Source organism: Salmo salar, chromosome 12, assembly GCF_965601325.2.
Source record: "Salmo salar chromosome 12, fSalSal1, whole genome shotgun sequence".
NCBI lineage: Eukaryota > Metazoa > Chordata > Actinopteri > Salmoniformes > Salmonidae > Salmo > Salmo salar.
The window spans coordinates 63,516,106-63,529,532 of NC_138302.1; the positions used below are offsets into that span (position 1 = coordinate 63,516,106).

The following is a 13,427-nucleotide window of genomic DNA, read 5'->3' on the forward strand; positions in this document are numbered from 1 at the left end:
AGAGTCTGGCCTCTGAACATTTCTGTCAAGCATCTACAACCTCTCATCTTTTAATTTTTTTTAATTTTATTTTGATGGAATCCTATTTTGGTAACCTTTTTTCCATTTTATTTTAAATTGGCATGAAAGTCTTTTCATGCACTTGAATGAACATGCTGTCTTTTGTGAGATTTCATACTGGTTTGCATCCTCTCCATCTCAATACATTTCATTTGTATTTGAATGGCATCTAATGACAGAGGCGATATGTCTAACGTGCTGCTAGATATTCTGCTCTACATTTTATAACAAGGCTGTATTGTTGGCACAGAATTTAGTTCAGCACCCAAAGCTCAAAGAGATTTGGGACTAAATAATTAATTGACTTACAAAATAAAGTGCATGTGGCGCAATGTGTGCGTGTGCGTGTGTTTGTTTTGAAGGGGTTAGATTTGACCATTCTGCACCTTACTCAAGCCTGTCTTAATTTCTTTATTTTTTACATGGGATTTACAGTATCTCATGTAGGCCTCCAGTGTCATCCAACAAAAGACACTCTAATAACGGTTGAAAATAATCATATTCACATAAATAAATCATTTACAGTCACCATAGACTGGTCAACGCCAATTGTCACTTTCTCACTCTCATTGAGCTAAATTCGATCCACAATGTTTATTAGGCCTACATATTTCATTTCGACTTCAAAATGATAATAATATAGTAATAAAACTAAAAACAACGTAATTATCTGCAAACATGCTTTGTCTTTTGTCAGCGAATCTGGGCTGTGGCTGTGTGTCGCTGTCTGGTTCATTGAATGAGAAATCACCGCCTCCGCCTCCTCCCGCAGTGGCCAGTCTAGAGATTGAGGCTGTCTAGAGAAGAGACACTGTTCATCTTTCTGGCGCCTCTATCATACCTTTCCTCATAAAGCAATCAAAATGGTGAGCCGTTCATTTCATTCTATAAAAAAACATTTGTATTGTATCATTATTATTCTTTTAATTTTTTTTTACAATTGGGTATACAATGAGACAGTGATTAGGGTACATTTGCAATTACATTTTGATTATGGGTGGGTGGCTAGAAAGAATGCACGGGTCTTGTAGATCGAGAATGTTCTATTATTCTTAAACGCGCGTTTAGTAGTAGCCTAGAGAGTTGGTGTTGATGTTCAGTTTTGTTGAAAAATGGTTTGCAGTGTTCAAACCCACGTTTTTTTATAGGAACATCGTAAATGGCATCTATATTAAAACAAGTGTAGGCTAATTTAGAAACAGACACGCAAATTGTAATAGACTGCTCTGCCACACAAAGCAAGCCACTCCCTAAGGAAATTTGGAAATGGTGTGAATTCAGTCATATAAAAGCTGAAGCATGTGTTGGCCAAATCCAAACAGTTTAATTATGCCTATGTGCAATATAATTATAATAGACTGTTATGTCTAATTTAGATAAATAGCCTGTTATTGAAAAATGAAATACATGTAAGGTAAATATGTTTTATAGTGTAGCCTTTACTGAAATTCAGAATGTTCACATGAATTATTCATATTGCACTCAGTGAGGTAGGCTAGCATCTGCCACAACATTTAGCACACTGTACATTTATTTTTAGTCTATCAGCATGTTTTTGTCTGTGCAGAATGGGACCAAATCTGACTTGGTATTTCAAAAATGCATTTTTTAAATTATATCAGCAGTTATGACCCTTGTAGCAGGTGCTAGGCTAGCATATTGAGAGTGACTCATTCAGACATCAAGGGCAGGTTTCCCGGACTCAGATAAACCTAGTGCTGGATTACAGAGCATGGTCAATGGAGAATCTCCATTGTAATACCTTTTTAGTCCAGGACTGTCTGGGAAACCGGCGCAAAAGCATCTAGACTCCAAAGGTCTCATTATGACTTTTTTTTTTAATGGTCTAGTTGTAATTTACTATACATTTCTTGGAATGTGATTATGAGAAGTTAGGACACTTGCCTAAATTACATTTATTTTTTAAATTAATTATATACTTTTACATTTTTTGAACCAGCGTGAATGTATCTCAGTACACGTGGGTCAAGCTGGAGTCCAGATGGGCAATGCATGCTGGGAACTCTACTGTCTGGAGCACGGGATCCAGCCTGATGGTCAGATGCCCAGTGACAAGACCATTGGAGGAGGAGACGACTCCTTCAACACCTTCTTCAGTGAGACTGGAGCTGGCAAGCATGTCCCTAGGGCTGTTTTTGTGGATCTGGAGCCCACTGTCATTGGTAAGATCACTTTGTCTTGAAACAATGATCATGACACTGTGCAACACACTAAAAACAAATGGTTCTATATAGTGCCAAATACATAATAGCATAACACAACAGATTAGATAATCTGGAATGACACTCTCACTCACGGCTGCACAAAAAGAACAAATATTATAATCAGCCGCCAGCCCTACATTTTAATTATCACATAGAACCATTTTTTTGTGTGTATCATTCTTGACTTCTTCAGATAAAAGCTCTTTCTTTGTTCCAGATGAGGTGCGCACAGGAACTTACCGCCAGCTCTTCCATCCTGAGCAGCTGATCACTGGGAAGGAGGATGCAGCCAACAACTACGCCCGTGGGCATTACACCATCGGCAAAGAGATCATAGACATGGTTCTGGACAGGACTCGCAAACTGGTGACAATCTCCAGTAACCTCTAGTGATGCCTTATTGTACATCCTTTATATTTCTTGTCGTTGTCCAACCATAATGATCTGAAACATCTCTCCTCCTCTCCAGGCTGACCAGTGCACTGGCCTCCAGGGCTTCCTAGTCTTCCATAGCTTTGGAGGTGGCACCGGTTCCGGTTTCACTTCCCTGTTGATGGAACGCCTGTCTGTTGACTATGGCAAGAAGTCCAAGCTTGAGTTCTCCATCTACCCAGCTCCCCAGGTGTCCACAGCTGTTGTTGAGCCCTACAACGCCATCCTGACCACCCACACAACCCTGGAGCATTCTGACTGTGCTTTCATGGTAGACAATGAGGCTATCTATGACATCTGCCGTAGGAACCTTGATATTGAGCGTCCCTCCTACACCAATCTTAACAGGTTGATTGGCCAGATTGTGTCCTCCATCACTGCTTCCCTCCGATTCGATGGTGCCCTAAATGTTGATCTGACAGAGTTCCAGACCAACTTGGTGCCCTATCCCCGTATCCACTTCCCCCTGGCCACCTATGCCCCAGTGATCTCAGCAGAGAGGGCTTACCATGAGCAGCTCTCTGTGTCTGAGATCACCAATGCTTGCTTTGAGCCATGTAATCAGATGGTGAAATGTGACCCACGTCACGGCAAGTACATGGCCTGCTGTCTGCTGTACCGTGGCGACGTTGTGCCCAAAGACGTTAACGCTGCCATTGCCACCATCAAAACAAAACGCTCCATCCAGTTTGTAGACTGGTGCCCAACTGGTTTCAAGGTTGGTATCAACTACCAGCCCCCAACTGTGGTACCTGGTGGAGATCTGGCCAAGGTTCAGAGGGCAGTGTGCATGCTTAGTAACACCACTGCTATTGCAGAGGCCTGGGCCCGCCTTGACCACAAGTTTGACCTGATGTATGCCAAGCGTGCTTTCGTGCATTGGTACGTAGGTGAGGGTATGGAGGAGGGGGAGTTCTCTGAGGCCAGGGAAGACATGGCTGCCCTGGAGAAAGATTATGAGGAGGTGGGTGTCGACTCCATTGAGGGAGAGGGAGAGGAGGAGGGAGAGGAGTATTAAATACTATGCCAAATTCATACATTCCTATGTGACCCAGAGCTGAGAATGACTGAATTGTTTCCACTACACTCTTAGAAAAAGGGTTCCAAAAGGGTTCTTCGACCGTCCCCATAGGATAGCCCTTCTTGCTTCCAGGTGAATCATTTTTGGTTCCAGGTAAAACCCTTTTGAGTTCCAAAAGGGTTCAAACGTGAACCAAAAAGGGTTCTTCAAAGGGTTCTACAGGGACAGCCAAAGAACCCTTTTAAGTTCTAGATAGCACTTTTTTTTCTAAGAGTGTATGATTCTGCCTTGAACAACCAATTTAATGAAGTAGCAGGATGGTAAAGTGTAGTCTACAAGGCTTAAAATATGCTCACTCACAAAGGCTGATGTCCTTGCTTAATCTGTGCTTTTGTAGCGAGATCCTAATAAAATTATCATCAATAAAGGTTGTTCTCTGTCTCTGTTATGACATCCTGTAACAATTAAGTCACATACAGATAAGTGACCACAGAGTAAATTGATATCAGTAGGTTTATATACCCAAGTAAAATACTTATTTTGCAAACATTACTTTTATCAAGACTAAGCATGTCTGTCTCTGTCTATGCAGTATGTGGCAAAGCTCAGTTTTCATATTGATGAAACATTTGTAATGTTATATTCTTCAGCAGGCAATTTTACATATTGTTATCCTCAGCAGTTTGCTAATGTAGTTGGACTGGTAGATAGCGATAGATAGACTATAATTTTTGTAAAGTGCCTTCAGAAAGTATTCAAATCGCTTTACTTTTTCCACGTTTTGTTACGTTACAGCCTTGTTCTAAAAAGGATTAAATAAATAAAAAATCTCAGTAATCTACACACAATACCCCATAATGACAAAGTGAAAACTGTTTTTTAGAAATTGTTGCAAATTTATTACAAAGATAAAAACAGACATACCTTATTTACATACAGTTGAAGTCGGATGTTTACATACAATTAGGTTGGAGTCATTAAAACTCGTTTTTCAACCACTCCGCAAATTTCTTGTTAACAAACTATAGTTTTGGCAAGTCGGTTAGGACATCTACTTTGTGCATGACACAAGTAATTGTTCCAACAATTGTTTACAGACAGATTTTTTTCACGTATAATTCACTGTATCACTATTCCAGTGGGTCAGAAGTTTACATACACTAAGTTGACTGTGCATTTAAACAGCTTGGGAAATTCCAGAAAATTATGTCATGGCTTTAGAAGATTCTGATAGGCTAATTGACATCATTTGAGTCAATTGGAGGTGTACCTGTGGATGTATTTCAAGGCCTACCTTCAAACTCAGTAACTCTTTGCTTGACATTATGGGAAAATCAAAAGAAATCAGCCAAGACCTCAGAAGAAAATTTGTAGACCTCCACAAGTCTGGTTCATCCTTCGGAGCAATTTCCAAACGCCTGAAGGTACCACGTTCATCTGAACAAACAATAGTACGCAAGTATAAACACCATGGGACCACGCAGCCGTCATACCGCTCAGGAAGGAGACACGTTCTGTCTCCTAGAGATGAACGTACTTTGGTCCGAAAAGTGCAAATCAATCCCAGAACAACAGCAAAAGACCTTTGAAGATGCTAGAGGAAACAGGTACAAAAGTATCTATATCCACAGTAAAACGAGTCCTATATCGCCATAACCTGAAAGGCCGCTAAGCAAGGAAGAAGCCACTGCTCCAAAACCGCCATAATAAAGCCAGACTACGGTTTGCAACTGCACATGGGGACAAAGACCGTACTTTTTGGAGAAATGTCCTCTGGGCTGATGAAACAAAAATAGAACTGTTTGGCCATAATGACCATCGTTATGTTTGGAGGAAAAAGGGGGACGCTTGCAAGCCAAAGAACACCATCCCAACCATGAAGCACGGGGGTGGCAGCATCATGTTGTGGGGGTGCTTTGCTGCAGGAGGGACTGGTGCACTTCACAAAATAGATGGCATCATGAGGAAGGACAATTATGTGGATATATTGAAGCAACATCTCAAGACATCAGTCAGGAAGTTACAGCTTGGTCACAAATGGGTTTTCCATATGGACGTTGACCCCAAGCATACTTCCAAAGTTGTGGCAAAATGGCTTAAGGACAACAAAGTCAAGGTATTGGAGTGGCCAACACAAAGCCCTGACCTCAATCCTGTAGAAAATGTGTGGGCAGAACTGAAAAAGCGCGTGCGAGCAAGGAGGCCTACAAACCCGACTCAGTGACACCAGCTCTGTCAGGAGGAATGGGCCAAAATTCACCCAATTTATTGTGGGAAGCTTGTGGGAGGCTACCCGTAACGTTTGACCCAAGCTAAACAATTTAAAGGCAATGCTACCAAATACTAATTGAGTGTATGTAAACTTCTGAGTCACTGGGAATGTGATGAAAGAAATAAAAGCTGAAATAAATCATTCTCTCTACTATTATTCTGACATTTCACATTCTTAAAATAAAGTGGTTTTCTGCAGCATTTCTGCAGCATTGAAGGTCCCCAAGAACACAGTGGCCTCCATCATTCTTAAATGGAAGAAGTTTGGAACCACCAAGACTTTTCCTAGAGCTGGCCGCCCGGCCAAACTGAGCAATTGGGGGAGAAGGGCCTTGGTCAGGGAGGTGACCAAGAACTCGATGGTCACTCTGACAGAGCTCTTGAGTTCCTCTGTGGAGATGGGAGAACATTCCAGAAGTATAACAATCTCTTCAGCACCCCACCAATCAGGCCTTTATGGTAGCGGCAAGACGGAAGCCAATCCTCAGTAAAAGGCACCTTACACCCTGCTTGGAGTTTGCCAAAAGGTACCTAAAGACTCTTAGACCATGAGAAACAAGATTCTCTGGTCTGATGAAACCAAGATTGAACTCTTTGGCCTGAATGCCAAGCGTCACCTGGCACCATCCCTACGGTGAAGCATGGTGGTGGTAGAATTATGCTGTGGGAATGTTTTTCAGTGGCAGGGACTGGGAGACTAGTCAGGATTGAGGCAAAGACGAACGGAGCAAAGTACAGAGATCCTTGATGAAAACCTGCTCCAGAGCTCTCAAGACCTCAGACTGGGGCGAAGGTTAACTTTCCAACAGGACAACAACATTTGTTTTGTCATTTAGCAAATGCTCTTACCCAGAGCGACTTACAGGAGCAATTAGGGTTAAGTGCATTACTCATGGGCACATCAACCGTTTGGTTACTGGGCCAACACTCTTAAAACCTTTTAACACTCTTAAGGGGCGGCAGGTAGCCTAGTGGTTAGAGCGTTGGACTAGTAACCGAAAGGTTGCAAGATCGAATCACCGAGATGACAAGGTAAAAAATCTGTTCTTCTGCCCCTGAACAAGGAAGTTAACCCACTGTTCCTAGGCTGTCATTGAAAATAAGAATTTGTTCTTAACTGACTTGCCTAGTTAAATAAATATTAAAAAACACTAGGCTACCTACTGCCCCATGCCTCCAACATGTCATGGTGGGATCAGCCAATGGTCACCAGGTGGGATTAGCCAATGAAGTTGGAAGTCCCACCCAGTTGACTACATTAAAATGTTGGAAGCCCTCAATGGCACTGCCCATGCTAATATTTGGCCACTAGAGGCCTCTATCATTCTCTATGGACTGCTGCAAGACTTTATAAACAATATCTATGATGAGATTCATAATCAAAAACTCTGGCTCCCTCCTGTGGTTCGATATGGTTCTAGTGTCTGCTGTTTCCTGAGTAAGCCTACACTGTACCAGAAATACTCCACTCCACTGTCCATGCAATAGCAAGGTTATTATAGTAAACTGAAACTAATCATGAAAAAAAATCTATTTAGTAAACTGAAATATAATAATTCACAAACCCATTTGAAAAACTAAAACTATACTAAAACTATTATCCTTGACTTTAAAACTAACTCGAATAAAATTTAAAACATCCTGAATTATGTTCAAAAATCGAATGGGGTTTTCAAATGGTGTTTTCAAGCTAATGAATCTGGTGGGTAAATGCTGCCAGGAGATGGTGATGTTTGAAATAGACTTAGTTTGTGCATCACTATTAGTCGCTCTTGACCAGGGGAGAACAACTGCCCCCTCTAAGTGAGGACGTCAAGTTCAAGGCCTACCGGGGTACTGCAGGCAATGTTTTCCAAAAGCAAGATCGTGGTCAATATTAATGGATATAAAAAAATAATCTGAACACAATCATGGTATCAATACTTGCTTCTATTTCACCAGAAGTATGTCCTTGAAGTTATAAGGATCATTTGCAGCCTGCAGTACCCCGGTCGGCCCTCAACTTGAGATACTCAATGAGAGGGAGCAGCACTAAGCAGGCTTGCAACATCACGTCCTAGAGTAGCTCAAACTGTGCATGCAATGTTTCCAAAAACGCCTCCATGAAGCAAGATGGCGACACTGATCTTCAAATGTGCCACTAAGACTTCACATAGGAAAATATGAGGTGACATCATCGATGGCTCCGTCTATTCTTTTTACAGTCTATGCTGTCTAGACAGACGGGTTGCTTGCCTAGTTTACGATGCTCCAAGGTCTGGGATATCCGAGACTACATCACTATCAGCCATCACTAGCTTACAGTGAAGAATCGGCTAGTAGATAACTTGATTATTCTTACATGTCCTACTGAGGTGAAAAAGCATTGGATTGGTGTAAACATGGGTGAGAGTTACCTTTCACCATATTTTTTTGACCCGTTTCAGCGCTATTCCTTTTAAATCCAAGTCATATTGAGATATTGAGATATTTTGAGATTGACTTTATAATGTAAAGGGCCAATCAGCAGTTTTGGTAAAAAGCTGAAAGATGGAGCTGGGGAAATGTAGCTGCTCTAAAATTCATAGACAGAGCTATGGATGCAAAGACTGACCATCCATGATATCCAGAATTATAGTTTCACCCATGTTTTGAGGCTTTACAATATTTGTTTATATTTACTTTGTTTATAAACGTTGGAGTAAAAAAAGCTTATATGTTGGGTTCTAATGGGTAACGACAGTTGAACTAAGCTCATGAGGCATTTATAAGTTATATTCTTCAAGAATCAATGGGTACATATCATTAATTTATAAGTCCAAAAATGGATGAAGCAACTGCTGATTGCACCTTTAAACCTAACAAAACCTATAACCCTTCACATTATGTATTACTGCCCCCAGGCTGCAAGAAGTGACATCCCAAAATATACACAACAAACTATATAACACAAATGGCTCCTAGCCTGGCTCCATGTATGCTTTCTGTCCATAACACTAAAACTAAATAATACAAAAACAAAATATAAATATTTGTATATAACTGAAACTAAATAAAAAAGTAGCTAATCAGGTCTGAAAACTAACTGAAACTAAACTCCAAATTAAAATAGAAAAACAAAAATAAATTAAAACTAATATGTAAAACCCAAACTATAATAACCTTGTGCAATAGCCCTCTTTAATGACCCAGCAAAGTTTTTAAGAAGAGGGAGAAGTGCTTCCTTGAGACCAGTAAAATGACAGATGTGTCCTCCAAATTACAGTTACAAAGTCAATGTAGAAAGATTCTCAGCTGCAATAGGCCTATATCAATCAACTCAAGAATTATGATTAAATCTAAAGCAAAATCATATAGCCTAGGGCGAATAAAAAACCTAAAGATGACAGAAAAAGATGGTGTCAAAGGTTAGGTCTACATTGTTATCATTTTCAAAGTAATCGGCTATCAAAATAGTTGTAAAACCTCACTCTTGCTGTGGGAATTTGCTTATCTTCACGGCATTGTACTTTGGTTGTAGGATCATGGCTGGAGCATATCCAGCTTTTGTCAGAATTTACTTTTCGTAGCAGGTTTAGAAGAGCTTAAGCAGCAGGTTAGGTGAATTAACATGGCATGTTAGGACAATTAGGTTAAGGTTAGGAAAAAGGTTATGGTTAGCTAAAATGCAAAAATAGCAGAAAAACTTTTGAAGTAAATTTGACAAAAGATGGATCCATTTAGACATGATATGGTTGGTCGTAGGTAACACTCTTTCACGCCATTTCCTTCTTCCGTGGTCCTCACCATTCACGTAGGCCTACATGTTGAAATGGTCCAATAGAACGAGCAAAAACGCCTATTTTTTTCCCAGGTGGGCGGTAAATTTCAGTCTAAAGCCCGCCCAAATGTGGCGGACCGTCATAATCAGTAGCTTATATAAAGCCCCACCCTGACTCATTACTGAAACTTCTCACATTAGACTCCTAAAGGTCCGTCTGTGAGAGTTGGTCTTTAATCTACGGGTTCTTATTTTATCTTTACTGCTCTTATAAAACTCCTCATCTTAGACATGGTAAGTTTGAATATGAAAATGACGAGAATTGTAATGTAGACTTCTTTAAATGTGGTGTCATGCTCGCGTAATAAAACTAGATGATGGATTATCAATAAAACATGACACAATAAATACTTGTTGCCTATATCTTTTATTGTCTAACAAATTTATATTTTGTATGATTTAATTTTTTCCCACAGTGACAGACATTATTCGATGTGACACAAATGGTCTACATTTGAAAATGCCATAATACGATTTCATTTGTTAGGCTTCAAATGTAACCCTTTTAACACGTACGGTGACTGTCAATTCTAGGACTGCGCCACAGATTGAGGTCTTTGATTCCTTATGTAGGGCGGCGTTTAGTCCTTTCCTCCTCTCCCCCTCGCTCCTTGACCATAGTAGGCTATTCTTGCTTTGTTGCATTGCTGAAAGTGGCACGCGTTTGTAGTGAACATGTGTCGTGGTCATATTCATAACTAGTCTACAATGCAAAAGCAGTAAAATCGGAAATGATCTGACACACCATCGAGATGACTTGATCGTGATTTATAGCAGATATTTTTTTATAGCCTGTCGCCGGTGGAATTTCGAGGGGCAGGACCTTCTATAGAATAATAGTCTATTGTAGTCCCTTAAACTCCAGAGGCATATACCTGTACACTTTATTTTAGACGACGCCATTTCGTTTTGTTTGAAAGGGGAGTTGCCCATTCAATGGCATAGCCTATTTGGCTCAATCGAGAGAAACCCCCAAAAAATCGGGTCGCTGAGAAAAACAACTCCATTCTTCAGAGTAGGCTAGTGTCAATTGTGTCATATCAGGGATTTTCTGCCGCCCCATACATGGCTAATCCTTGCCATGCTGATTTTCAGTAACGTTACATCGAGGATTACCACAGTCGACAGCTAAAATCGCTCCCATTGTCATGAGCACCGAATGACAGTGCCATAGCCAATAACACAGATGTAACACGTAAATCCTGTCAATTCTTTCTCATGGTTTGATTTGGCCACATTGATTTAAATATACATCTATAAAATGAGTCATTGACATGTAGTAGCCTAAATTATACACTAATAATCACCCAAATGTATTTTAATGGTCTGGAAGTGTATCCTTACATTTCTGTCTAAATCTTGATTACGTTTAGAAAAGGCTAAACCCCTCAATAATTTAGGGCCATGAATAGACTTACTCAACTCCAAAAGCTGCTGCCTGTAGTCATGTGCTTTCTCTGCAGCACCAACATGAGCAGGTCTGTCTCCCTCATAGCCGCATATAATCACTTAGTCAGGTGACCAGGGTGTGCTTGTACTAGATCCAAAGCTATGCATAACTTAAACATACAGGTACACAAGCCCATACAGCCAAAATGGCTTCCTCATTAAAAGGCTTTTTAAATAACTGGAACTCATCTTTAGGAAAGACTACTAATATCTGAGCACTCAATTTTACGTGATTGTTCATTCTCCCACAGCGTGAGTGCATCTCGGTCCATGTGGGCCAGGCTGGCGTCCAGATCGGCAATGCATGCTGGGAGCTGTACTGTCTTGAGCATGGGATCCAACCAGATGGCAAGATGCCCAGTGACAAGACCATTGGAGGAGGTGACGACTCCTTCAACACTTTCTTCAGTGAGACTGGAGCTGGCAAGCATGTCCCTAGGGCTGTGTTTGTGGATCTGGAGCCCACTGTCATTGGTAAGATACTGTCTTGACGCAATGAGGTTCTGTTAACATGTGTATCTCCTTAGTCTTCAGAAAAGTGAACTGATCTTTCTCCAGATGAGGTTCGATCTGGAACTTACCGCCAGCTCTTCCACCCTGAGCAGCTGATCACTGGGAAGGAGGATGCAGCCAACAACTACGCCCGTGGGCATTACACCATCGGCAAAGAGATCATCGACTTGGTTCTGGACAGGATCCGCAAACTGGTGAGAATCTCAACCTTTAGTGATGTCTTATTGTACATGGTACAGCCTGCTTACTTTAATCAATTAACAATGAATGTGAAACGTCTCTCGTCCTTCTCTCCAGGCTGACCAGTGCACTGGCCTCCAGGGCTTCCTAGTCTTCCACAGCTTTGGAGGTGGCACCGGTTCCGGTTTCACTTCCCTGTTGATGGAACGCCTGTCTGTTGACTATGGCAAGAAGTCCAAGCTTGAGTTCTCCATCTACCCAGCTCCCCAGGTGTCCACAGCTGTTGTTGAGCCCTACAACTCAATCCTGACCACCCACACCACCCTGGAGCACTCTGACTGTGCTTTCATGGTAGACAATGAGGCTATCTATGACATCTGCCGTAGGAACCTCGATATCGAGCGTCCTTCCTACACCAACCTGAACAGGTTGATCAGCCAGATTGTGTCCTCAATCACTGCTTCCCTCCGATTCGATGGTGCCCTCAATGTTGATCTGACAGAGTTCCAGACCAACTTGGTGCCCTATCCCCGTATCCACTTCCCCCTGGCCACCTATGCCCCAGTGATCTCAGCAGAGAAGGCTTACCATGAGCAGCTGACTGTTTCAGAGATCACAAATGCCTGTTTTGAGCCATGTAATCAGATGGTGAAATGTGACCCACGTCACGGCAAGTACATGGCCTGCTGTCTGCTGTACCGTGGCGACGTTGTGCCCAAAGACGTTAACGCTGCCATTGCCACCATCAAAACAAAACGCTCCATCCAGTTTGTAGACTGGTGCCCAACTGGTTTCAAGGTTGGTATCAACTACCAGCCCCCAACTGTGGTACCTGGTGGAGATCTGGCCAAGGTCCAGAGGGCAGTGTGCATGCTTAGTAACACCACTGCGGTGGCTGAGGCCTGGGCCCGGCTTGACCACAAGTTTGACCTGATGTATGCCAAGCGTGCATTTGTGCACTGGTACGTAGGTGAGGGTATGGAGGAGGGGGAGTTCTCTGAGGCCAGGGAAGACATGGCTGCCCTGGAGAAAGATTATGAGGAGGTGGGAGCAGATAGCGTGGAAGGAGAGGATGAGGGAGAAGAGTACTAAGTATCAGGCAATTTCAGCCTGTCTCAACACATTCCTCATGGAACAATGTTTTTCTGTCCCTTTGTAACCTTGACTTTTAAATCTTGCTCTTTATTGCAATAAAAGGCAATTTCAATGATTCAATTTGTTTGTGGTTCATTACCCTGCATACAAAATCAAATAACATGGCATAGACATAAAATGTCTCATAAAACAGCATTCACTATGATTGTTCTGTTGGATATCACAGCTTGCTCTGAATGAGGCTGAACATCGGGACTGTTTCATAAAATCTATGCAAATATAGAGGCCTTCCCTGTGGCTCAGTTGGTCAAGCATGGTGTGTGCAACGCCAGGGTTGTGGGTTCGATTCCCACGGGGGGCCAGTACAAAAAAATCAAAGTAT

The 13,427-nt window shown here is 41.8% G+C and overlaps 2 protein-coding genes across 2 annotated transcripts; both read left to right on the plus strand.

The window, feature by feature from the left end:
* The first annotated feature begins 769 nt into the window (after positions 1 to 769).
* LOC106565438 (tubulin alpha chain) lies at positions 770 to 4,165 on the plus strand. The gene is made up of 4 exons (XM_014132577.3): positions 770 to 926; positions 2,021 to 2,243; positions 2,503 to 2,651; positions 2,755 to 4,165. The coding sequence occupies exons 1-4, from the start codon at positions 924 to 926 to the stop codon at positions 3,733 to 3,735; spliced, it is 1,356 nt and encodes a 451-aa protein (XP_013988052.1). The 5' UTR covers positions 770 to 923; the 3' UTR covers positions 3,736 to 4,165.
* Positions 4,166 to 9,891: 5,726 nt separating this feature from the next.
* LOC145850192 (tubulin alpha-1C chain) lies at positions 9,892 to 13,160 on the plus strand. Its single transcript, XM_014132578.3, has 4 exons — positions 9,892 to 10,042; positions 11,509 to 11,731; positions 11,816 to 11,964; positions 12,068 to 13,160. Exons 1-4 carry the CDS (start codon positions 10,040 to 10,042, stop codon positions 13,040 to 13,042), a joined length of 1,350 nt encoding a protein of 449 aa, XP_013988053.1. The 5' UTR covers positions 9,892 to 10,039; the 3' UTR covers positions 13,043 to 13,160.
* The last annotated feature ends 267 nt before the right edge of the window (positions 13,161 to 13,427 follow it).

Coding starts and splice junctions, on each gene's coding strand:
- LOC106565438 (XM_014132577.3), top strand. Junction 2,244..2,502: donor TCTGGAGCCCACTGTCATTG/GTAAGATCACTT, acceptor TCTTTGTTCCAG/ATGAGGTGCGCACAGGAACT. Junction 2,652..2,754: donor TGGACAGGACTCGCAAACTG/GTGACAATCTCC, acceptor CCTCCTCTCCAG/GCTGACCAGTGCACTGGCCT.
- LOC145850192 (XM_014132578.3), top strand. Junction 11,732..11,815: donor TCTGGAGCCCACTGTCATTG/GTAAGATACTGT, acceptor ATCTTTCTCCAG/ATGAGGTTCGATCTGGAACT. Junction 11,965..12,067: donor TGGACAGGATCCGCAAACTG/GTGAGAATCTCA, acceptor CCTTCTCTCCAG/GCTGACCAGTGCACTGGCCT.